General features: G+C 42.6%; 1 protein-coding gene, 1 long non-coding RNA gene and 1 other non-coding gene across 3 annotated transcripts in view; all 3 read right to left on the bottom strand.

Moving 5' to 3' along the window:
- Positions 1-25811, bottom strand: part of LOC138590361 (tumor necrosis factor receptor superfamily member 14-like) — a 129908-nt gene extending 104097 nt beyond the window's left edge. Inside the window, exons 1-5 of the mRNA XM_069660979.1 lie at positions 25638-25811; positions 22725-22845; positions 22372-22465; positions 21286-21411; positions 19401-19547 (exon numbers count right to left, since the gene is read on the bottom strand). Of these exons, the coding sequence (XP_069517080.1) occupies positions 19401-19547; positions 21286-21411; positions 22372-22465; positions 22725-22763 (406 nt within the window). The 5' untranslated portion in view covers positions 22764-22845; positions 25638-25811. The remainder of the gene's footprint in view (positions 1-19400; positions 19548-21285; positions 21412-22371; positions 22466-22724; positions 22846-25637) is intronic.
- Positions 6049-6120, bottom strand: trnaa-ugc (transfer RNA alanine (anticodon UGC)). The gene has a single exon. It is a non-coding gene; the product is annotated as a tRNA-Ala (tRNA).
- On the bottom strand, positions 15423-17644 carry LOC138589663 (uncharacterized). The gene is made up of 2 exons (XR_011307932.1): positions 17420-17644; positions 15423-17323 (listed from the first exon to the last, which is right to left on the bottom strand). It is a non-coding gene; the product is annotated as an uncharacterized lncRNA (long non-coding RNA).
- Positions 25812-27301: the final 1490 nt, after the last annotated feature.

Genomic DNA, 27301 nt, shown 5'->3' with positions numbered 1-27301 from the left:
GTATTTCTTATTATTATTCCGCCGCGTTTTTCGGTTCGCTACTCCTTCCACAAATTTCATCATTTTCATTAGCAGATTAGCGTAAGCTATTCAGCAGACAGCATTCACACCGCAATTTCTTCAGAAATTGCATTTTCTAGTTGGTGTGAATGCTGAAGGCATTCACAGCATATGTTCTTCTACTTTATATTTCTTATTATTATTCTGCCGCGTTTTTCGGTTCGCTACTCCTTCCACAAATTTCATCCGATTCAAACCGTTTGAACATCATTACGTGCGTCTCATTCTGACTCGGCGCGCTATGACTTTTGGTATTCATACCATTCAAAACTTCCGAGTTATTCCCGTTTTTCCAAAAAAAAAATCCCATCTGGAATGAATGGGAAAAATATTCAAACTCTCAAAAATGAACACTAAATTCAACCCTCCATAACTCATTCATACATTAACTTAGAAATCCCATTCCACTTGAGTTCATTTGGAGCTTAGTTGACACATACACACAGGACAGACATTTTGACACTATCTCAAGCATTTCTCAAGGCTGGTCTTCCATTTTAAACTCCTCCATCATCCTCATCACCTCCTCAGTCATCTTACTCACATCCTCAGTCATCTTACTCACATCCAGACTGACTCTCATCACCTGTAACCTATCCTTTATTGCCTCCTCAGTCATCTTCTTCCCCTCCAGACTGACTCTCATCACCTGTAACCTGACCTTTATTACCTCCTCAGTCATCTTCTTCCCCTCCAGACTGACTCTCATCACCTGTAACCTATCCTTTATTACCTCCTCAGTCATCTTCTTCCCCTCCAGACTGACTCTCATCACCTGTAACCTATCCTTTATTACCTCCTCAGTCATCTTCTTCCCCTCCAGACTGACTCTCATCACCTGTAACCTGACCTTTATTACCTCCTCAGTCATCTTCTTCCCCTCCAGACTGACTCTCATCACCTGTAACCTATCCTTTATTACCTCCTCAGTCATCTTCTTCCCCTCCAGACTGACTCTCATCACCTGTAACCTGACCTTTATTACCTCCTCAGTCATCTTCTTCCCCTCCAGACTGACTCTCATCACCTGTAACCTGACCTTTATTACCTCCTCAGTCATCTTCTTCCCCTCCAGACTGACTCTCATCACCTGTAACCTATCCTTTATTACCTCCTCAGTCATCTTCTTCACCTCCAGACTGACTCTCATCACCTGTAACCTAACCTTTATTACCTCCTCAGTCATCTTCTTCACCTCCAGACTGACTCTCATCACCTGTAACCTGACCTTTATTACCTCCTCAGTCATCTTCCTCACCTCCAGACTCATTCATTCATATATTCATTCAACATTAGCAGTTCAGCATTAGCAGTTAAGCATCAGCTCTTCAACAACATATTACAGATCATTCAAACTTATATTCATTCAACATTCATGCACAGCATTAGCAGTTTAGCGTAAGCCCTTCAACAACACATTTCACATCATTCATACATTACATTCATCCATCTTTCATGCACAGCATTAGCAGTTTAGCGTAAGCCCTTCAACAACACATTTCACATCATTCATACATTACATTAATTCATCTTTCAAGCACAGCATTAGCAGTTTAGCATCAGCAGCTTAGCATCAACTCTATAAGCAGTGTAGATGCTATATTCAGCAGACAGCATTCACACCGCCATTTCTTCAGAAATTGCAGTTTCTAGTTATTCTTATTATTCCGCCGCGTTTTTTCCCACCGCTTCTTCTTCCACATTTTTCAACCGATTCAAACCATTCAAACATCAAAACATTCAGCTCATTCAGGACATTGTTGCTATGACTTTTCTCATTCATACCATTCATCGTTTCCGAGATATTCCCGTTTTTAGGTTAAATTTTGCCCATTCAAATGAATGGTGGAAAGTACAAAATTTTCAACCTTTTTCAAGACTTCACAGCTCATTCATACTTTCACTCAGAAAATCCATTCTACTTTTAAAATATTCACACGTCACAAATATTCAGGTCATTTCAGATTTTTCATACCATTCATACTTTTTTCACAGTCACCTTTCAAAGCACATAAAGTTTCAGTGAAATGTTCAAGATCAGAGTGCAGGATTTCAAATTCAGAGGGGAGAGGCTGCTGAAAAATAACTTGGACGCCTTCCAAACAAATTGCCACAGCGCCTGCAATGTTCACTCCACATACATAAATAAAGCATCAAAACGTAGGTAATCTTGTGCTGCTTCTGTTGAATGGGTTATGAAAACTGAAAAATGTACGCTTTTGCCAGGAGGTGGCCAACTGTCACAGAAACTTGACCAACTGCCCCACCTGCTCTAATGTTAAAGGTTTCTGGAGAACTCCAAATGTGAGCACTTTTGTATTCACTGCTCTGGCCACATTTTTGGGAGTAGAGACATAAAATTTGCCTGACAGCTACCTCAGACCCTCGTGATGGTCAGATTTAATTTTTGTGTTGATAGCATTTACAGTCTTGGCACAATGGCAGAAGTTTGAGAGGACGTTTTCAGCTGAAATCTCAGTTAAAATCAACTGCCAAACTAAGGAGTGACACAACTGCTACTCATGAACCATCGCCACGGCAACAGCTGAGTTCAGCTGGGGGTCACTTGAGTTCAATTGGAGCTCAGTTGACACACAAACACACACACACACACACACAGGACATATATCTGAACAGTCTCTCAAGCATTTTTCAAGGCTGGTCTTCCATTTTAAACTCCTCCATTGTCCTCATCACCTCCTCAGTCCTCTTCCTCACCTCCAGACTCACTCTCATCACCTTACACATCTTTCATACTTCTATTCATTCATCATTCAAGCGCAGCATTAGCAGATTAGCATCAGCTCTTAGACAACATATTCCACATCTTTCATACTTGTATTCATTGAAAATTCAAGCACAGCATTAGCAGTTTAGCGTAAGCTATTCAGCAGACAGCATTCACACCGCAATTTCTTCAGAAATTGCATTTTCTAGTTCTGTTTGTTTGTGCCTGATTTTATACATTTATCATCTTTATCACTGAGAAGTGATAACAGAGATTGTTGTTGATTTGACACTGAACTTGATCCCTGATGAAACAGCTGACCTCTGTCATGTAATTAAAGATGTGGCTGAGTTGTATCATGACTCTTTGACACCTGCAGTCTGAGTTTAATCCAGATTATTGTTGGTTGAACAGGGGTCCGTTTCACAAAGCAGGTTTATTGAAAACTCTGAGTCTGTTAGCCCTGAAATGAGGGAAACTCTGAGTTTTCCGTTTCACAAAGAGAGGTAACTTAAGCTCTCGGTCAGTTACCGTAGTAACAGACTCTATGAACCTAACCTGGTCGCAAGCAGGTTTTCTTCAGGACACTCAGAGTTTCGCTCCGTCTCCTCCCTCTAGAACAGGGGTATTCAACTAAAATTTAAAGAGGTCCAGTTCGAGAACATTTCTTGAAGTAAAGGTCCAGAAGATCATGATGGCTAACTATTTAGTGTGATATATATCTAAGTAGCCTAGTAGTTGTATCCATATCTGCATGTAATAAATACCTCAGTCAAATCAAATGAATTCAGTACAATTCAAAAACCTTTTGACAATTTTTATTGTCATGTAACACAGAACTGAACATATATGTATGACTGCCAATATGTATAATGTTCTCTCATTTACTAAATAAAAGTAGGGCTGCATTTCAAAATAAGAGCAAATAAAGAAAATGTGAAAATTGTACATGTTCAAATAAAGTGCTTAACTTCAGAAAAATAAAATAAAGGAAGGAAAAGTTTGAATTCCCCCTTTTCTGTTTAACATCTCGACTCAACAGTCTCAACCAATTTTGCAGATAATAAATCTCAACACATTTTTACAATTGAACAGTTTGTAGAGGTTCATTTTCTTCCCCTCTCATATTCAACTCTCCCACTTTTTTTGCTCAGTGAGAGAATTGAGCTCTAGCTTGTCTCAAGCGCAGTAGTCTCTATCTCTCCCTTTCTCCGTCTTTTTCTCAACTTTCTCCGGCACAGTCGTCTCTATTTCTCCCTTTCTCCGTTTGTCTCGGTCTTACTCCGTCTTTCTCTGTCTGCGCTGCAAAGTCACAGTGTTTACTGCCTGGAATGCACAGACTTGATTGGCTGAGTTGTATCACGTGGGATGGCTTAACTTGCATGTAATTGGTCTGTACGTTTCAGCCACTTAAACCACTACCGTAAAGACTACAAAAGCTGCGCCGCTTAAAATAGAAGCGCCCCGTCAGGTTTTGAATCATAATCCTTCTGTTTTTGGCTGTAGGTCTGGGTCCGTATGGGACAGCTTCTGGGTCCGGACCCGGACCACGGTCCGCCAGTTAGTGACCTCTGCTCTAGAATATAAAACCGATTCGGTTCAGGGTTAGACTCAGAGTTTGTTGAACCTTCTTTGTGAAACGGACCCCAGATCAAATGTCCAGTTTGTCTTCAGCTTCCTCCAACACAAACAAACTGTAACTATGAAAACCAGTTTATTAAACATGTGACACGTGAAGCTGGGACCCTCTGTGGAGGCCGGCTGGATGAGTGTGATCAGAGACGAGAGGTGGAAAAAGGAGGACGTTCGTTTGTGACAGTTTATTGAAAGATTTAAGGGGTTTTCCTAAAAACACATTCACTGCACCTCTCACCATCTGCTCTCTCTCTCTCCATCACATACTGCAGCCTCTCTTTTCCTCCCTTTATCGCTTCTATGCTGTCTGTCTGTCTGTCTGACTGTCAGACAGAAAACGCTGTGGGATTAGAGTCAAGCTAATAAAAACCACAGAACGAACAATATTTGTACCTCAAATCATTCATCAACAGTTATTACTGTAAGAAGACCCTACAGAGGAGTTCCCCTCTGACCATCTCTCCTCATCTCTCCTCTTCCGGACCGGACGTCCGGTAAGCGCGGCAGAGTGACGGTTAATGCGGGCAGAGGAAGGTTTGGAGTGAAGGTGTCAGTCTGTCAGAAGGCTTACATTTAACATCATGCCCGGAGCTACAGTCAAAACGTTGGAGGCTCAAGTCGGCGTCGATAAGAGCCAGGTCTACATACCCTGAATGAGAGACGCAGCGCTGTAATGAGGATGCTATCGCAAAATGTGCCAGTTGTGGTGAACATGTTTGGCTGTTCACTACAAACTCCTGCAGGTGGCTCAAGCGAGCGTTCAGTTCAGAGGACTACAGTTACTGTTTTCCACAGACCGAACAGGCGGTTTGTCACATTCTGAGAGGAGCAGCCGCTCTATGCTGATGGAAAACCTCTAAACTTCACCAGGCAAAGCGGCTTATTGAAAGGAAAAAAACACCCACTCATGATGTGCTTGTGTTGTTAAAGCCAAAGAAGGATGCTTGTGTGGATTAAACTTGTGCCTTTGCATCTCTGTGACATTGCCCGTCACATCAGCGGCGTGTGAGGGGAGCTTTTCCTGCTGCCGATTAAAGACCTGTCAGTAGAAGTGGAGACGACCGAACTGGCCATCAGTTCCCGAAGAACTAAAGATTTGGATATAAATACAGTGATCGCCCGCTTCAGCGGATCCTTCTCCTCTGAATGGTGAGTAGCCTTCCTGTCTTTGTTGATAAGCCTAATGCCGTATTCATGGGTGAATTTGCAGTGTGGATACTTGTTCCCTTTCTGAAGTTTGCCACTGATTGATAGAAATGCTTTTTTGTGAATTAGCGTCGTTAACCTAAGCTGTTAGTAAGCTAGGCTACTTCTGTGTGCTAACCTCGGTCTAACGTTCGCTTCAACTGGCAGGAAGCTGCTTGTGTATTCCTGTTTCCATAGTAACTGAAGAGTACGTGACTTAAGCAGTGCTACTGTCATGTTTGCATGTTTGGGTGGCTGGGTGTACATAATAGTTCTGCTGTTGTACTGACTCTACCTGTCATTCTACCTGTCATCCATGTTCACTGGTGTGACAAGGTCACCAAACAGGACAAAGATATTGTTTTGTTTAAACTTTGGTTTTGTCATCAGATAAAATGTATTTTCGTCTTCATTATGAGCAATGTGTATAAAGTAAAACCTGGAGATGCCGGGGATTGAACCCGGGGCCTCATACATGCAAAGCATGCGCTCTACCACTGAGCTACATCCCCACGGCAACGGAAGTGTACAGATCCATACGTCTAACGTAGGCTATCATTTCAATTTCCATGGTAAATGTAGATTTAATTGAAGACAAGGCATAACAGTCAGAGGCCTAATAGTCCCGTCTTGAACTGGCAATGTAAAAGGGACTTCTGTCTAATATATAAAACGGGCTACTCATTTCCTAACATGCAGCCTTCAAGTCATTATGAACACATTCTTAATTACAATGGTTGCCTGGCAAAGGCAAGGCCTCTTGAGGGAATGGGGATAGGGGCTTAAAAGGAAATGTCAAAAGATGAAAATGCAGCAGCACACATTAAAACATTTACAACATGCAGTACATACATGGCATGCAGTCTAGCACACAAGCACTGGGCAGGCAAACAGTGACAGGCAATACAACAAGACAAAGCGAAGCATACACAAGCAGTATGACAAACAGGCAAGACAAAAACAGCAGTAAAATGAGAAGAATACTCAGAGAACAACAGCAGCAAACAGACAGAGATGAGCTGATTTTTGTTTTGGGTGGAGAAACAGCATGTTCCTGTGAGAATGTAGGCTGCTAACAGGTCTGCTACGTGAAATATTCATGTGTTATTTCTGAACCAGACAGTAGCCACCTTTAGCTTCTATTTCTTATCAACCTTGGTTTTTCATTTTATCTTGGTGCAGGCTCGTCCTCTCTCTCCTCTCATGCAAACCAGAGCATCACTTTAACATGTCAGTGTTCTCAACAAAGGCCAAACATGGTTCCATTACACAGTTTACACCATATAGCATACAAGTGACTGTTTTTCCTGATTATAGTTCTGTCTTTTGTCCCCTTTTCTCATTGGTAACTCTTAGCAGATAACTCTATTAGTGGGTGTGAAAATACATCTACAGATGCTTCTGGACACATCTTCAATGATGTTTTGGGTCTTTCAACATCATACACCCTCGTCCAGGTGACCCAGCCGGGGCTGATCAGACCCCAGCTTGTGTCCAGATGGCTAGCTACGCTGACTCCAGGGCTCTCCTCCTTCTTATCTCTTGAGGTGGTTACTGACCTTCCTCTCTAGGATCTCAACTGTTGAGATTGGGGCAGCATAAATGAGGAGGGGCCACAGGATTCTGGGAAGGCCCGACTTGTCCGCATGCTTTCAGCCAGCCATCCAACTCAGTGCAGGTTGGCTGGATCGTTGTTGTGTCCCTCAAAGAGCTGTCAAAAACCTTGCCCAAGCCGGTGACTGGCTTCTCTTTGATGGTTGGGATAGCTGTGCCTGGGATGTTAAACCAGAAAGTGTCCTCTGCTTTCCCCTTTTTCAGTACCATGGATCTTGGTAGCAATACACACTTATGAGAACACACCACTGCTGATGTTAAGGATTCCTTTGGCTCAATTTTGTCCCACAACTTAAGTTCTCACATGGTCCCTCAACACCTGCCACCTGGTATAGAAAGCTCAATAGAAACACGTCTTCCTCAGGAAACCAGACTCCCCTCTGAGCTGCCGGTCCCACGGTATGGTGCACCAGCTGCACAGCGGACAGCGGGAACAACGTGACCCCTGTTATAAAATGCTGTGTGGGGGTCACGTGATGCACTTGGACTGAGAGGATCGCTTTTGCCGACCTCCCGCTTCCTCAGCCGATAAAATTCATTTTTGACGGACTAAACTTGAATTATTTTGGCTATTTTTGCTGGGGAACATGTCCGGCACTAAAGGGAATACTAATCCACGAGAGACATCGCGTAAAGCTCGCCTCGAAGCAAAAAAGCCGCTCGCGGCTAACACAGAGGCTAGCATGGATGATGGTGACAACATGTCGTTCGAGGAAAGCGTGGCTAACACGGTTTCCAAAACTGTTACTGAAAAGATTGGCGCTCTCATGGAACAGAAGTTCACTGAGCTGCACTCTACTCTGGACAAACTAAGCAGCCGCGTCGAAGACAACACAAGGCGAATAACTGAGACCGAGAACCGCATCTCTGATGGCGAGGACCGCACAGCCACTCTGGAAAACAAGCTAGCTGAACTTGAACAAAGAGTGAAGATTTTAACCGACCGAGCCGAGGACAGCGAGAACAGGAGCCGCAGAGATAACATACGGATCATCGGCCTCAAGGAAGGTGCAGAGGGGAATCAGGCTGTCAGGTTTTTTGGGACCTGGCTCCCAGACACGCTGGGTCTGGAGACCAAGCGCGGCTCGATTAAAATTGACCGGGCACACAGAGCCTTAGGCCCGCCGCAGAAAAATTATAATCGACCTGTTATTATCAAGTTGCACAATTTTAGCGACAAACAACGGATCCTTGCCGCTGCTCGAGAGAAAGGCGAGGTCACCTACCAGGGCGACAAGATTTACATCCGAAGGGACCTATCAGCCCAGGTGAGGGACGCCCGGCGGCAGTTCAACGGGGTATGTGAACGCCTCATCCAGAGAGGACTGCGGTTCTAGATGCGCTATCCGGCCAGCTTATGCTTCACCTTCAACGGAGAGGAACGCTCCTTCAAAAGCCCACGGGAAGCTGAGGACTTTCTGAGCAAGAACGGTTAGTATCGAGCGTGAAATAAGGATAACTTTAAGTGTTTGTTTATTTTTTTATTCGCTTCTTTTACACGGTTTACACGGCAGACACAGTGACTGAACTTTTGCCGAATGGAAGATGAGGAATAGAGGTCTGCAGTATGTGTCTGACACGGGGACAGCTCCGCAGGAGATGGGTACCGGACGATTATTTTATCATAATCTGGACTAATACCCCGGCCACTTATATGGACCAGTCAATCTTTATTATTATTATTATTATTATATATTTTTTTCTCTTCTCAATGACACTTAATTACCTAGGGACTACGGTTTAACCACATCGGCTGTTTGGCTGGGGAGCGGGGGGGATTGCAGAGAATGGGCGTCAGCAGTGGGATGCAGGTGGACACTCCTGCGGCTGGTGTAGTTTTTTCTCTCACAGGTGGGAGGATACCTCTCTGCCTCACCTACCCTAAGACTTTTAACGCCTTTGTAAGGTTGTTCTTTGTTCTTGTTTTCTCGTTTGGGGGGCTCTATTTCGTTCAGGGTTCTGAGCCACCGTTTGGGGAGGGGTTTTCACAGACAGCCTTATTTATTGTGTTATTTTTGTTTTTGCAGTGTATGTTTAGCTCCAGTCCTTTATTGATTACCAGATCAGATGCTGCCTTTTCTCTTCTGTGTTTCATTAGTGGCTGCATAGAATACCTCCAACTATGTGAAGGGCTTAGTTTTACATGAGTGACCTTAAGGTTGTTTCACTTAATGTGAAGGGCATTAACCATGTCATCAAACGCCAGAAAATCCTGTCCTTCCTTAAAAAAGAGAGATGCCAAATTGCCTTTCTCCAAGAAACCCACCTTTCAGACCTGGAACATATAAAACTGAGAAGAAGCTGGGTGGGCCAGGTATTCTACTCTTCTTATAATTCGAAAAGTAGAGGGGTTGCAATTCTCCTACATCGCTCCCTGCCTTTTACCCTTGATAAAACAATATCAGATAAGGAGGGACGTTATGTACTTCTGTCTGGCTACCTTTACGGAGAACATGTCGTTTCTGGGTGTATATACGCCCCAACAATATATGAGGCCTCTTTTATTCCACAGCTTATTTCAGATTTGGCAACATTTTCTTCTCCATACTTACTTCTAGGAGGTGACTTTAATTGTACATCTGACCCGAGTATTGATATATCTCCCCCTCAATCTACTCTCTCCAAGAAAAGTGCAAAAATGGGCGAATTTTGTAAAGATTTAGATTTATATGATGCTTGGAGGGTGCTACACCCCCTAGATAAAGACTACACATTCTATTCAATCCCCCACCAGGTTTTCTCCAGAATAGACTACTTTTTGTCTTCAAGGACAGTTCTGGGTAGAATACTGAACTGTACAATTGGCACCAAGTTTCTTTCTGATCACTCCCCTATCAGTGTAACTGTCTCTCCCCCTTATAGAGATCCAGACTGCAGGCACTGGAGGCTTGACCCTACTCTACTAAGTAACCATTCTTTTACTGAGTATATTACATCTGAGTGGCGGCGGTTCATTTCCATAAATAAAACCCCAGATATCAGTCCTTCTACACTGTGGGAAGCCGGCAAAGCATATATACGTGGGGCTATTATATCTTATACGTCAGCACAGAGGAAAGATGCCCTTAAAAGACAGTTGGACTTAGAGAAGACAATAGATAATTTGGAAGCTCAGTTTAAGAAATCTCACAACAGTTCTCTGGAGAAACAGCTAGATGCAGCTCGATCTGCCTTAAATCAGCTCCTAACCAGGAAAGCGGAGACACAGATTTTTTTTGCTAAACATAGACTATTTGAATCAAGCAATAAACCAGGCCGGCTACTAGCTCGCCTTGCTCGTGGTAAAGCTGAGCCCAATGTAATCCCTTCTCTCATAGACAGAAATGGAGTGAGGCGCCTCACTTCTTCTGATATAAATGAAGTAATGAAACTGTTTTATAAAGACCTCTACAGCTCTGAATGCACATCTTCTTCCGAGACTAGAGCAAAATTTCTTAACAAGATAAAATTACCGTCTATTTCAGATGTACAGAAAGCAGATTTATGCAAGCCAATTAGTAAAGAAGAAGTTTTACAAGCCATACGCACTCTTAAGGGAGGTAAAGCTCCAGGACCGGATGGTTTCGGCCCTGAATTTTACAAAACTTTCAGTCAGGAACTAGTTGGTCCCCTTAAAGACATGTATTCAGACTCCTTTAATAGGGGTTACCTCCCCCCTACACTAAGCACTGCTAATATCTCGGTTATTCTGAAGAGGGATAAACCTCCTGACATGTGTGGTTCCTACAGACCGATCAGCCTGATTTCTGTTGACAGCAAACTGCTGTCAAAACTCCTGGCCAGGCGCCTGGAGAAATTACTTCCCATACTTATAAATCCAGATCAGACGGGCTTTGTTTATGGACGCTATTCAACCAGTAATGTGAGGAGGCTCTTGAATATTATACAATTTACCTCACAATACAAACAGAAGGCACTGACCGTCTCTCTGGATGCAGAAAAGGCCTTCGATAGGGTTGAGTGGGGTTATCTGTTTGATGTTTTGGGGAGATTTGGTTTAGGGGGGGACTTCCTTAAATGGATCCAAACCATATATCACTCACCTACAGCTGTTGTCATAACTAATGGGCGGCGTTCTGAACCCTTCCCAATAGCAAGGGGTGTCCGCCAAGGGTGCCCCCTCAGCCCGCTCCTCTTTGCCCTAGCATTGGAACCATTAGCCGAAACTATTCGACTGCATACCGATGTAAAGGGAATAACAATAGGACATGAGGAACACAAAATTGCCTTGTACGCGGATGATATCCTTGTGTTTCTGTCCTCCCCTGAGCTATCAATTTCTGCAATCATGGATATTTTCAATAAATTTAGTAACATATCAGGCTATAAAATAAATTTTAATAAATCTGAAGCTATGCCACTGGGAACGCTAAATACTACGGATGTTCGGGAGAGTTTCCCTTTTAGATGGTCGAGATCTGGCTTTACTTATTTGGGGATAAAAGTGTCCTCAGACCTGAGGGATCTACGAAGATTAAATTTTGACCCAATCTGTACTTCAGTCAAAAGAGACCTGGAGCGATGGCAGAGCTTACCCCTTTCCCTGTTTGGTCGAATTAGCCTCATTAAGATGAATGTGCTCCCTCGACTCTTATACCCTTTGCAAATGCTCCCTTTATACCTATCGAAGAAAATTAACCAGGACTTAGAGAGGGCGTTTTCCAAATTTATTTGGCAAGGCAAAAAACCTAGGCAGAGGCTTAAGATATTACAATTACCTACAGACATGGGTGGTCTTTCTATGCCTAATATGCTGTTTTATAACTGGGCCTGTCATGCACGTCACTTCTGGCTTTGGTTACATTCATATGTTAAGAGAGAGACCTGTATTGACTCCTGGGCCTGCCACCCTCATTCCCCATGGAGCTTAATCACATGTGAGGCAAAGAAGATAAATCCGGAAGTAAAACGCAATCTTATCATTTGCAACAGTATCAGGATATGGCATGATATATCTAAATACCTGGGAAGAAAAAATGTGAAGTCTTTACTATCTCCCATAACCCAAAATCCTGACTTTTCTGCAGGTGCAGCTCTCCCACGTTCCTCTCTTGGAGAGACATGGGAATTCATGTAATCGGCGACTTATTGAGAGATAATACCTTAATGTCCTTCCAGCAGTTACAGGAGACATTCAGTATTCCCAAGCACCATTTTTTGGGGTATTTACAGATTAGACATTTTGTGTCTTCCTCTTTCTCTATGAACATCTCTTACAGTGGGGCTGAGAGATTCCTTCTTGAGCGCAAAAACAGAAAACATTTTATAGCATCATTTTACTCACTTCTTGGTTCTTCTGTCACATACCACTTACCAGACATCTCTCATAGATGGGAAAAAGACTTGAACAATGAATATATTGAGGATGACTGGCAGGCATCTATACGCCTGATCAGGTCCACATCTACCTGTAACCGCTTGAGAGAAACTCAGTACAAGATACTTCACAGGCTACATATTACTCCAGTTATTTTAAACAAAATTGATCACTCCATTTCTCCTCTGTGTACCAAGTGCAACTTACAAAGGGGGACGTATTTCCATTACTTTTGGGAATGTAAATCGATTTCCAGATTTTGGTCACGTATCTCAAAGGTGGTCAGTGGGATATTTAAAATAAAAATTAAGAAAGACCCTGGAGTTTTCCTCCTAGGCCTTCCCTCTAGGGACCTACATCTCACTGCATCACATTATAAGCTCTTTGATAAACTCCTTCTAGTTGCTCGAAAGTGCATACTGCAAAACTGGATCAATACTCTTCCACCTAGTGTCACCCTTTGGTACAGGGAGATTTTTAACACCCTCCCTCATGAGAGGTTACAAGCCGTTGTAATGGGCAAGGACGAGTTATTTTTAAAAGTTTGGACACCCTTCCTAGATTATATACCTGCAGATCTGAAAAATCTGCTATTGATGGGCAGACAGTTTTCTGAATGGAAGAAGGCCTCCCCCTTGCAACCCTCAAATTGAGAGACGCAGGGTATAATGGGCTGCTGATGACTGGTTGCCCTCAACTCATAATTATATACCGCGGACTGGAGACAAACTACAACTGTTTTTCTTTTTTTTCCTTTTTCAATTATTATTATTTTTTTTCAATTTTTATTTATTTATGTTTTATAACTATTATTATTCTTATCTTATTAATCATGCATCATTATTTCATTATTATTATTGTACTGATCATTATGACTATTTTCACCTTTTATTTGTCTGTATAAATCTGTAACTTGCATGTGCTGTCTGACGGGTCGGGGTGGGGGGGTTTGTTTCTGTATTTTGTATTGTCTCTATGTTTAAAAACAATAAAATGTGTTATAAAAAAAATAAATAAAAATAACTCATACAAGAACTTTACTTATGCAGGAATAAATATTTGCATAAATTAAGGGTTTTGTTTAAATTTTTATTTGCGGTTTTTAAACGTGAAAGCGTTTGAAGGTAAATGTTTAGATCTTTTTTTTTTCAGTCGAGGTGAAATGAAAAATGCCATTTTAATCCTTTTAGATCACATCCCCGGTAATATTGTGCATCTATGTGACAATATAGGCCAAAAAAAATACAGAAAATCCATTTCTTCGTATCCTTATATCAAAACCCGATCATTTTTTCTTCATGTCAAACAAAATATCACTTGTGCTTACGTAAGTTAGCACCAACCAATAATATCATGACATCCACCTGTCAATCAATCTGCAACATTTAGCCGCAGAGCACCAAGAACGCTCGGTCAGTTAGCTAGCTACTGCGCTGTGGAGAACGTCTGTCTACGCCCACTTCTCAACGATCCAATCAAATCCCTGTAATGATATGTCCCGCCTGCACGTCCTGTTTCACTCGGAAATACGTCACGATACGGAAGCTAGATACTTTCGAAATTCCGCTTTAGCTCGACTTTAAATGTCATGTAGGACGGTACCTTTTTTAAGAATTTAGTTTTATGAATGTAAAATTTGTCTCAAATAATGAGCAGATTAATGAGATACTGTTGGAAACATTTGGATTGATCAAAAGTAATAACACATCATGTTCTTTGAGTTCTATTTGCTTACCGAAGTTTTTAAATCCAACTGAAAATCAAACCAGAACATTTATACATAAACACACTGAATAAATAAATGTTCATGTTGACTGCTGCATTTGTGTTGCATTCACGTGTTATCTAGATATCTATTGACGGACAGCAACTAACGGTTAACACCAGATAATCTAATACAAACCACCCGAACTCTCCGGAACCGGAAATGTCTGTTGTTCTGCTCCGTTCCGGGCTTTTGTCAGCGTTACAAACACGTAGCTTTTAGCTGCTGATTTATATTCTGTTATTCTATTTTCATTTTAATTATTGTTTTAATATTTTAATAAGTTCAATTGAAGGAGTCAACATTTACTAAAATGAAGGCACCTTGATCAGAATCAGAAATACTTTATCAGTACAATAATAAATAAATAAAACACCTCTCAGCATACAAGGCTTATGAAACAAGAAAGATAAGTACTATTATCTATTTTCAAAGTATTTCAGGATTAAAATATACAAAAGAAATTCAGGACAGTAAATCAATAGAACAATATAAAACATGCATTTCCTTTTAAAGCTCTGAGGGGATTGTCCTAAGGTCCCTCCGGTTTTGTTTTCCTCAATATGGATTCATGAATGAAAACTTCCAGGTTGATCAATACGACGTCGCTCTTAGTTTCCTTTGTGTTGATACCAAACGTAGTATTTGTCTTGTGAGGGCAGTAGGTAGCAGGATTCAGATTAAAAAACAGTGCTGCAAATTCTCCCAGACTCTCAGGTGATCTGTAGCTCCTGTCAACATGACCTCTACTCAAAGATTCAGATTAAAAAGTCTCTGAACTCCAGCTCCATCCTCACTTCTCAACACGGAAAAGGAAGTCTGTCGCTCCCAGAGGTGTTCAGATACCTGCCTGCATCATGATAGATTCAGTTATCGTGATTAACTTTAAATCTCTTAGCTGTTCACTGGACAGATCAATAATACTCAGAAAATTGAACTTAAACTTTGAAGCTGTTTCATACATCACAGTTAAACGTTAGCTGTAAAGGAGAACAGTCTGTTACTGAATTACTGAGGTGCTTAACCCCGACTGACCTGCTTTGATTCGCTGTCGTTTGCAGTCAAACGTCACCATTCACTGTGTTTGTGGTGGTTAAGAATCTGCAGACTCTCTGAGCAGCAGTGAAACAGTTCTTTTATTGATTCCTCAAAGCATCGAGGTGTTTACAGTCAGAGCAGAGAACACCAATACAAAAACACACAACTCACAGCGACAGCAAAACTTTGTGCTCATCAGTCAAAGAGTCGGTCCCTCCAGGATTTCTCCGTTTTCTTTATCGGCCTAAACGTCTGATGTCACTGCAGCTTAGTGATAAAGTCGTACGCTCCACATCCGCTGTGAGCGAGCGGGACAAACACTCAGTTTCTCACAGGTTTGTCCTCCGACGTCACCGCCGTCAGATTCTCAGAGAAGACTCAAATAAAAAGAGTAAAAACTGAAGGAAGCTGAAGTCAGTGACCATGAAATGCTCATTTCACACTGTGTGCATTTTACAGTGACAATGTTATTCCTATGTGCAAAGGAGAACGTACATGTTATTATGACATTTATGATGTCACACTGTATAAAGTCTCCTTAAAAAGTTATAATAAAAACAGATGGCTGCCAGTGTTCAGACAACATGGCCGACCGAATGAACATCAAAGCAGCGAGTTCAGTGACGGTCATGACCACACGGGCGGGGAGTTCGGGTGAGTGGCCACATTTGAAAGGTTGTGAAAGATGCGCTGTGATTGGTTGAATTTACAGGAATTTGTAAAATCGCAACTTCCTGGAGGGACTGACACCTGCCCTCAACAGCTCACACTGTTCTTTGACCCGTTTACTCAGGCGTACATAAAAACATGATATAAAAGAGTGTTTATGTACACACAGTATATATACACAATATATATACACAATATATACACACAATATATACACACAGTATATATACACAGTATATACACACAGTATATACACAGTATATATATACATAAACACAGACTCAAACACACAGCTGTGATATCTGACTATTTACATGTAAAGTAAACATATACATGATTAAAGACGCAGCTCGCGTTAGCACGTGTTTCACAGATCACTCAGACATCCTGAAGGTTACAGGAAGGTTCTGTTCTGGTTCTTTGTCCGTGACACGAACGTCTTCAGGAACCAGAGTCCAGCTCTCCTTCATCTTTCTTTGCTTGTTAGAAATGGTGGAGGGAAAAGGAGATGCACAAAGTACCTCAGGAATAACCATCAAATATGTGATTCTGATCAGACCACAAAGCTAAAACATATTTCTGAAGAAGTTGTTAGAAATATTTCCAGATTCCAGATATGAATGATGTTTTTGTCGTCTGTGGTGAAAATAAATCTGAGCACTGTCTCGTAGACGCTCTGCACCAGGTTCACTCTGCCTGCTTACTCTTTATTAGACTTATGTTTTATTATTTCAATTATAATAGTTTAAACTGTAACTTTTAACTTCACAGTGTTATGAAGTATTCATTATTTATTATTGATTACATTGCTTTCAGTCTATGTTCATCATGTGACCCACTCCTCTGGGGCATGGTGTTACAGTGGACAGAGACGCAACTCCATCAAAATACTTTGTACTGAAATTAAAGGTTATTGGCAGGACTTGTTATTTTTTTAAAGAAATATAAATGAGCTTGAATCATCATACATAACAAAGGGTTAAATTAAACTGTGGTTTTAAAGTGTAAAGATGTATTAGTTCTTCTCCTGCAGTGAGGCGATGAATAGTTTAGAGCAGCAAACAGCTTTAAAATGTTTTTCAGATTAATATTAAACGTCACTTTCAGAGCGGATCTCATGTTCTGTTTGTATCAGTCAGATTAAGATTTGAAGCATTGACATGCAGAACACCGTGAGGAGGGACTCGTGTCTTTTATGAACACTGCAAAGACAATGGACCAGAGTCCAGCTGATAATAACTGGACCCTGGAGAACATTCACTCTGCAGTGTCCTAAAAACTGTCAGCATGTTTAGGTTTGTTCTGTCACCTCCTGAGGAGAGAAGAGATTTATTTATAACAGGAACATTTAATAAAACCTGACAGAGTCAGTCAGTGAACATGTCAGAGGAACACTCTGCTGTCTCACCTGCTGATCTGCTGATACATATATCATCCTTTCCTGTGTTCCATTTTTCCTCTGTTCCTTTAAGAGAAATATTAATGAGTGACATCATTTAATGATTTTACTGTTAAATGGGTCGAGAGTAAAGACAGAATAAAACAAACCTCTTCGTGAGTTTCTGCTTTTCTTTTTTTCCCTGTAATAAAACATAATGAATACAAACTTGATGATGTCACAGACAGTATTATCTATCAAAACATGATCAAGTTGTTATTGACACAAAGAAAATCTTACCTGTGAATAGATTTCTTTTTTTCTTCACTTTGAGATAAAACACTAAAACTGCTGCTGCTGCTAAAAAAACAACCACAGCAACAACAACAACAGCAACACCGACTGTCACTGCTGTGTTTCCTGAAGGTTCTACACATTGAGCATCAGTTGAATCTGTTCCTGCTATCAGCAGCTGTTGATACTTTCCACACCTGTAATGACAGAGCGACATTTATTAGAGGAACACCTGTCGGAGCTCATGGACTCATGAAGGTGTGTCCATGTCTGATGTGAAGCTTCACTCACTGTGTGTGTGTCCGACAAGATGTAAACGTCCCATCTGAAAATGTTCCATCACTGCAGGCGGAGCACTCAGCGTCTCTCTGTGACGTTCCTGCACACAGCACATTTTCACCTCTCAGTTTTACACATTAAATATATTAAATCTGTTTGTTGAGATTATTGAGAAAGACACGTGAATACATCTCAAACACGTCTTTGTTTCAGTGTCAAACAGCTTCAGAATCAGAGGAACAGAAACCGTGAGGCTCTCTGAGCGATGATGTTGTAGTGCAGCTGTTTCTTTAAGTGCAGAGCAGGAGGAGGTTTTCAGTCACAAACTAAAAGACTTCAAAGGTCACCAGCTTCTGTGTTTTTACTTCATGCAAACATTTAAGGACGGAAATGTACGACAATGTTTTCATGCCAGTTAACAACTAGATCGTCCTCTCCATCTCAAGTCTGTTGTGTAACGGCTCCAATGACGTGAAGACAAGGAGAGTGATACATGATTAGAAAAGTGTGCAAATCATTCTGACAGAAAGACCCAGATCCTTCTGCTGTCTGCGTTTGACACCTCCACCTAACGCCTCCACCTGACAGGACCAACTCTCTGCACGGCAATGCTCAATGCTTCAATCAGAACAGGGACCTTTGTGACAGACGAGAAACGTTTTAGAGGCAAAGCTTCAGGAGGCAGGAGGCCTTCAGGTGCACTCATGAGGCAGGTGAGTAATTGCACCACCTGTGTTTGATCACTTCACAGGTGGGAGGGGAAACGGTGTGATGGTTCATAGCTGCTCTTTGGTCAAACCGACCACGAGGCAAAGAGAGGAGACGGAGCGGGTACAGCAGGCCCAACAGGACCTTTGCTCTCCATCAGGATGTGACAGAGCAGGTGTGCAGGTGTGTGCGTTCATCAGAGCAGCTGCCCTTCTTACTATGTTCTGTGTGAACACACCGATCAGCTGCTCTGATGTTTGTGGTTAAACCCGGAGCATCAGAGAAAGTGAAGGTCAGACATGTTCATGTTTTACTTTCACTTAAGATCAAATCAGGATTTCCTTCACTTTCACTCTGACTCTTATTTGTGTCAGCAGATCCAATGACAGCATCACAGTCTGTCTGCAGCTGCAGGACGACACTTTAATGACACAAACACTTCATACAACACAAACTCATTTTCACACCGTGTCTCAGGAGGAACTTTTACTGAATGGAGCCAAAGAAAAAGCAACATGCAGCTTTTCTAATGTAGAATCTGAGGTTTAGTTTTTCTTTGCATCTTAATCTCTTTAAATTATATTTATATGACTGTAGATGCACTTTTTAATAACTAACCAGCTTCATGTTTTAAACCATGAATTTCTCCGCACTAATCTTTAATCTAAGTTCCCCTGAACTTAAACTTCACCAATAATCTTAATCAGACATGAACACCAACCGTTCTGACTGATGTATTCTCCTGGTCTGCAGCGTGTGTGTCTCTGTGCTGCTGCACAGCCGCCCTCTGCAGAGACTGTGCAGTAAAATCCTTCCAGTGTTTCACAAACTGTGTCTGATTTCTTGGTGCACGACGTCTTTATCCTCAAACCAGCACCTGTCAGCACACACACAGAGGTTATTATGGACCTGCTCCACTGTAAAGAGCTAACAGCAACATGCTGAACTTTAATCTGACCATCTTTACATTTTATGAGATGTGAAACTAAAGTTTATGAATTCATGGAAAAATATCTGCACACATGATTTGAGAGTGAAGAGGTTGGAGAGTGAAATCACTCGTTCCACAGAAAGGACATGTGACTTCTGAAAGGAGAGGTTTGTTCAGTCATCAGTCCCTCTGATAAAAACATGCTCATGAGCTGTGTCCCAATCCAGGAGCTGCATCCTTCGAAGGAGGCGGCCCACGGAGGACGCTCCAGTCGTAGCCTGCACTGACGAGGATTTTAAGGTGCTTTTATTAGTTTTTAAGTGTCTTAACGGTCTTGGACCATCTTATTTATCTGACCTGCTTTTATCCTATGAACCCTCGCGGATCCTGAGGTCCTCTGGCACCGGCCTTTTAATCATTCCAAAAGTTAGAACTAAAACCCACGGGGAGGCTGCATTCAGCCATGATGGGCCGCAGCTTTGGAACAGCCTGCCAGAGAGCATCAGGACTGCAGAGACTGTTGATGTTTAAAAGGAGGCTCAAGACTCACCTTTTTAGTTTGGCCTTTAACTGACTTCTTTTACCCTTTTAAGTCAGGCCTGTTTTTATCCTATCCTATTGTCTGTTAGCTTTTAGGTCCTTTTACTCTATTGTCTTTTAGCTGAGTGTTTAGTTTTTAGCTCCAGTGCTTCCTCATGGGGGGCCTCCACACTGGGAGGTGTGTCTGGTCTGTCCGCCGGGGCGTCGTCCTGGAGACCCCTCGGGCCTGGAGGACTGGGGGGCTCTGCACCGTGTGCGGAGTCCACCCCGGTCTGTCCGGGTCGGGGGTCTCTGTGGTGGCGTCAGGCCGTGTGGCTGTGATCCCTCTCAGTGTGGATGAGCTCCCCATAGGCGGGTCTTTTTCCTCTCATGGTTCCTCGGTGCCCTGCCATGTTATTACGCGGACATTTACTGTGGCGTGGGTGTGTGTGTGTGTGTGTGTGTGCGTGCGTGCGTGCGCGTGCGTGTGTGTGTGTGTGTGTGTGCGCGTGTGTGAGATGGATGCGTGGGTCTGTGTGTGTGTTTGGGGGGAGGGGACGGGTTTTTATTTTTGTGAAGCACTTTGTGTTGCGTTTTTAATGTGCTATATAAATAAAGTTTGATTGATTGACTGATTAAAGCTGAACTGAAACGAGACGGTCTGCTCTACCTGTTTGATTTCCTTTGCTCCCGTCTTCTAGCAACAGCTAGCTAGCGAGCTAACTAGCTAGCATAACTAACATCGAGTAACTTAATCTATTATTTTAAAGATTATTTGTTTCGAGGGCCCTTTGGTTCTTTAAAGGTGTGTAACTCCAGCTATTCTACTGAGTTAAAACCAAAATCTTAAAAGTCCACCATCTCGTTTGAATTGGCGCACAATGAATCTCAGGATACGATGGGTCACAAAGGACGCACCTGATGGATCCTTCATGCCCGATCCTTCTCCCGGGATAAGGAGGACGCATGTGGAGGAGCCTTCGCAATGGGACAGCCTTCAAGAGCTTCTGTGACGCAATCGACCTTCAGATACGGCCTGCGAAGGCTGCAGCCGCTGGATTGGGACTAAAACAGAGTGGACGTTTCAGCTGATAACAACAGTTACAGCTTTCTCACTAAAGACTACTCGCTGCCTTTTGAGTTAAGAATATGAAAAGAAATCTACCTGCTAAACATTCTGTGCAGGGAAAACAACTTTTGAGTCCAGTCGGCTTATTCATGAAGGTTCCATCAGTGCAGGGCCGACAGGAAGTGCTCTTCTCCTCCTCACAGTCGGTTTGAACTCTCTGTCCTGTTGAAAAGAAAATTATTTCATTCCATGCTTTGAAAAATGAAACAAACTCAAAATCCACAAAGACACTTCAGAACAAACGCAGAACAAAAACCCTCCATTCTCCAGATCACATCCCAGTTTTGTGGTTTATTTTTCATTCAGTAAAGAACAATGAGGCCTGTTTGTCCGCTCCCTGCCTACCACAGACTGTTCTCACACGAAGCAGTTAAAACTAGTCAGTGGATTTGGATGAGGAGAAATCATGTCAGTTTGGGAAGTGACGGGAGTTAGCCCCCAAGCTAGCTGCAGATTCAGAACTACTAATTCTGCAGTTTTCTTTAACAGAAAACAGAAGCAGAAATTATGTTTAATTCTTATGTGAGAAAACAAAGAGCCGCTCAGAATGACATCAGAATAATATTAATGAAGTAAACTCCAGCTTGTTCTTATACAGGCAGTGTAAAGGACCTCAATACACAGTGCAGTATGTGTTTAATTCATGTGTTCATAATATGTAATTCATGGTTTTATTTTGATATTTGTGGTTTTATTTTGATATATTTCCTGTTATACCGGAAGTGAAGTGAAGCGGTGCAGCAGTGTAAACATAGACAAGGAGACAAGGAGAAAACGGGAGAGATAAAGTGATACACAAGTAAGACAAACTGATGAAAGTGTAAAGATAAATGAAACAGTATTAAGGACGAACGGGGAGAGAAAGAAAGGAGTTTAGCGCCAGTCGAGAGGGCAACAAGGTAACGACTTCATTTGTAATTGGTAAATTTGAGTTTAAAATGATATCTTCCTGGTGCTAACAGTAATGTATTGTCTTCCTTTCTGCTTGTTTAATTTCTGTTTTAGCTCTTACGTTGTTAAGAAGATTGTCACAAATAAACAGCATTAGACCATCAGTCCAGGCTTGCTTAATTCGGCTGGGAGCTCCAGTCAGAGTAAAATGTAAACATTAAAGGATCTTACCAACGGGACACGTCGGACAGCACTCATCTCCTATCTGGTACTCCGTCCGATGACATGTGAGGGTTTGACCTCTGAAGATATTAATGATAATAATCTGTGCAGAGAGAAATATGAGCAACACTGTGAGTCTGATGAGGAGCTGGAGGGGTTTCATTAGATTCATAAAGATGCTCAGAAACATGTGCAGGAGGAAGCTGCTGAATCACCACACTTTGGTTTAACACCACGTCCTCGTTATCTTCCCACTGAAGAACTACCTGCCCGACAGTGACACTTAAAATAACACCTTTATAATAATCATGAGCTGATCCGACGTCTGAAAACAAACTGACTTTAATAATTAGTAATCTTACCAGCAGTGATGCAGCTGATGCTGGTTTCCCTCTGAACATCGTCGTCTCGTCAGGATCACAGTTTTCATGGACTGAAGACGTCGTCACACGGAGAGTTCGGATGAAGGGAGACGTCGATCATCTGGAAACAGAGGAAACATCCATGCAGAGGTTTCAGGAAGCCTTCAGGAAACAGATGATCATCAGCTCTCTTCATCATGATGACAAACCTAACTCAGGTTTGTGCTGAAAAACCAGATTTTAAACCAGTTTAAAGAGTCCACACACGACCAGGTGCACAACTGGTTCACAGCACTTTGAGCTCCTGTTTTTATAGAGCGATGAACTTTGACCCAAAGCTGCATCATCAAACAGATTTAATTTCTGTGATCAAAGTTCAAAGTAAATATTAACTGGATCCGCCTCGACGGATGAAGAGTCTCTTAAATGTGTGACAGAGGACAAACAGAGAGGAGGGAGGAGGGAACGAGGACACACTGATGTGTCCAGGAAGTCTTTCACTCCTCACTGGAACCAGTTCATTAACTGGTCTCAGTGTTTTTAACCTCATGGATTTGTGGAGACTTACAAACAGAGGTCTGGTTTGTGCTCACAGTCACATGAGAGGTCAGCAGGTCCAACAAAGAGACGTCCCCCCTCTGAGCATGGTTTCATTTACTAACAGATCACAGCTCTTTAAAAAGAACTCCTTCACATCCAAACTGTTTCTACCACATGAATCCTCTCACGAGCTCCTTCATCTTTCCACAAATCCTCACCGCAGAGTTCACCCTCACAAAACTGAGAGCATGAGTTCATGAAGAGCTTCAGGTGGAGCTGCAGGAGGCCTGGAGGAGACACCAGGAGGCTGTTCAAAGACATCACAGGTATGACCCCAGCTGAAGAAGCACTTCACGCTGCTGACGAGTTCTTTATCATTTCTACCTGTTTCAGAGATGATCTCTGTTAATGAGCAGGATGTAGAGCTGGAGGCGGAGCCTTATAAAGGTCACATCACTTCTGACACACCTGACCTCATAAGAGACAGGGCCACGAGGCACCTTTACATTTCTCCTGAACAGGTGCAGAAGATTTGAACCCTGACCTTTAGAAAACAGAATCAATAATTACACCTGTTCACACTGAAATAATGACTCTAGGCCTGTTACACTGACGTCTCTTATCATGACTGTAACACGTTTGTTTTAGACTGACAGTGTTTGAGCACAAGTTCAGTTTAATATTGAACCACACAGAGAGACTGTCAGGTAGAACATGGAACAGGTGTGCTCAGCTGAAACAGACTCATACAACATTAGGAGTTCAAATACCTCTCTATCATCAGACAGGTGGAAAGCAGCCCTCAGGATTAACCCAGAGTTTCAGCTCTGACCCTCTGCAGAAGATCCAGAGTCCTCAGAGCTGAGCCGCTGTGAACATCCGCTCCTCTCTACCTGCTCTCCTCTCTACCTGCTCTCCTCTCTACCTGCTCTCCTCTCTACCTCCTCGCCTCTCTACCTGCTCTCCTCTCTACCTCCGCTCCTCTCTACCTGCTCTCCTCTCTACCTGCTCTCCTCTCTACCTCCTCTCTCCCTCCCGCCTCCTCTCTACCTCCACTCCTCTCTACCTCATCTCCTCTCTACCTGCTCTCCTCTCTACCTCCTCTCTACCTCCTCTCCTCTCTACCTGCTCTCCTCTCTACCTGCTCTCCTCTCTACCTCCTCGCCTCTCTACCTCCTCTCCTCTCTACCTGCTCTCCTCTCTACCTGCTCTCCTCTCTACCTCCTCTCCTCTCTACCTGCTCTCCTCTCTACCTGCTCTCCTCTCTACCTCCTCGCCTCTCTACCTCCGCTCCTCTCTACCTGCTCTCCTCTCTACCTGCTCTCCTCTCTACCTCCTCTCTCCCTCCCGCCTCCTCTCTACCTCCACTCCTCTCTACCTCATCTCCTCTCTACCTGCTCTCCTCTCTACCTCCTCTCTACCTCCTCTCCTCTCTACCTGCTCTCCTCTCTACCTCCTCTCTCCCTCCCGCCTCCTCTCTACCTCCACTCCTCTCTACCTCATCTCCTCTCTACCTGCTCTCCTCTCTACCTCCTCTCTACCTGCTCTCCTCTCTACCTCCGCTCCTCTCTACCTGCTCTCCTCTCTACCTCCTCTCCTCTCTACCTCCGCTCCTCTCCTGTGTCTGACATTAAGATTTTACATTTACAGGAAGAACTGTAGGATGATTGACATGTGGGCTGTCAGACGGGGATTATTTTTGTGTGCAGACTTTTCCCTTAAACTCTGTCATGTGTTGTCTGAGTTATTTTCCATTTCGCGGTATGATTCCTTTGTCGTATCACGTGACAGAGCGCAGAACAAAGTCCTTTAAAATGTCTGATCTGAAACTGAAACAGTTCTGCACTGAAGAATTTAAACGTTTCACAACTTAATAATACTTAATCCCTCATTAATCTAACATCAGTCATCATTCAGGAGCCAACAAACACCTTTGTACCGTTTCAAACTTTCCGATCTTTTCAGAGTGTCCCTGTTTGCGCTTCAGCTCTGCGCCGGACATTTTGTTTCCACACCCTGAGACAGAAATGACTCACAGCAGCAGCGACCTGAATACTTTTCTTATTTCCTGCAGAATTTCCACTTTAGACTCGGACTCATTCCAGATATCTTGTCACATAAACTGATACTGTCGCAGTACATGTAAACATATAGCCTTATGGCGTGTTTCATATAAAATAACACGACGTCCTCCTAACATAATATAGAAGGCTTCAGGACCGTTCATGTTCCGGAACAGAACTTAGTGAACATGAGAGCGTCAGACTGTTCGAGTTTCAGCTGTAAAACAACAACTACTGACTTCAACAGAGTTTTATATTTACTGTGATTCTATTTAAAAGAATATGTGGAAAGAAAAAGACGAGTACGCACCTTGTTAGACGGAGGCTGACGCAGGAGTGGCTTTCGTTTTTAAGTCCCTTCACAATAAAAGCCGGACAATCAAAGCACTCCTTCTGTACTTCTTCTATTCGTCAGTTAAACTGAAGCGGGAAAACTCATTAAAGAAACGCCGTTTAATGCAGTGATTCTCAAACTGTGGGGCGCCCCCCCCCCCCCCTGTGGGGCGCGGTGGAATAACAGGGGGGGCGCGCCAACGTTTGGAAAATGTAGCAGGCGGAACTATGTTTTGACGTAGGACAACCCGGACTTATTTTCAGGTGGCACAGTACACAAACGCGTTGTCCTCGCATATGTCAATGATTTCTGTGAGAAGCACATCACATGTAGACTTCAACACTCTAATTGTTCTCTTTTCTTCACTGTATTAAGTTTTAATTCACAATCTACTTTAATCTGATCACTTTGCTTTCCTTCACTCCCCCAACACACCTGTACCTCTGCTCTCTGCACAGCTGCTGGCCCCGCCCCCTCTATCTGTCTGTCTCTCTGTCTGCTTTGTTGACTACCCTCATCCGCCGTCTGTTTAATGAAGTTACAAAAGTTAAATATTTTCTCTCGCAATTCAAAACAGCACGTGAGCCGCGTGTGCACGAGGGTCGTTATTAATGACGTAGCGATCAAAACGAGCGATCGATTGTTACCAAATCACATCTGCACCTTTTTATAAGCTTTATAAACAGCGACAATCAATGCATTTACAGTAGGGACATACGGAGATACACAATATGATTGTTTAGATTAGATTGCGTAACAGAACTGCATATGATTGTGTGCGGACAGAGAGCGTCCGATGTCGGACCCTCTTTTACCCGTTAGAACACTGAGGAGTAAACTGGCCCCGCTGTTGTTTATTTGGTTGCCATGAGTTCACGTGTGATTGATGTCCTGTGACTCCTGTCACTGTTTCAGGGCCGCCACAGCAAAATGTATGTAGCGGAAACACTGTTTTTTTTTAAGCGCTGATTGAACTTTATTGTTATTGTTCTGAAAAAGTTATTGCACATTTTATTATATTTCTATTTGGAAAAAGTCTGATGGAGCAATTGAAATAGTTGGGTTTTTTTGCACAGCAAATTACTCAGAGAAAAGTGAAAAGAACGGTCACGATCTTGACTTTCTGTCAATAAAAGTTTAACTTCACCCATTTGCGATATTTTGGGGGGGGGGGGGGCTGGACATTTTTTTTCTCCAAGGGGGGGCTTGACAGAAAAAGTTTGAGAACCACTGGTTTAATGGAAGCAATAATATGTACATGAAGCCTAATTTGTCATTAGTGCTAAAAAAAATAAAACAAATAGTTGTGTCACTCTCAAAGGTCCTCTAAAGAAATAATAAATTTAATAACAAATCACCAACAAAAAAAAAAAGTAGTAACAGTTAATTCCAACACATATATTATAAATGTGTTTCTACCACATGAATCATCTCAGGACCCTTCATCACCTCACAGAGAACACAGAAGATTCACCATCAACACACTTTGATGATATAAAGGAAAGCTGCAAATCTCAGAACAATCGTATCGAATAAATAAAACTTCCACTTTGTTTGTCTGTTCCAGTTAAATATAAGACAAAGAGTGACAGGCACCTTGTCACATGGAGGCTGACTGCAGGAGACAGTTTAGTTTTTCA

This window comes from Semicossyphus pulcher, unplaced genomic scaffold (genome assembly GCF_022749685.1).
Source record: "Semicossyphus pulcher isolate SPU_LCO1_2020_fin unplaced genomic scaffold, fSemPul1.0.p SCAF_13, whole genome shotgun sequence".
Taxonomy (NCBI): Eukaryota; Metazoa; Chordata; class Actinopteri; order Labriformes; family Labridae; genus Semicossyphus; species Semicossyphus pulcher.
Note: the sequence above shows the minus strand (reverse complement) of the source record. Positions and strands in the feature narration are given on the sequence as shown.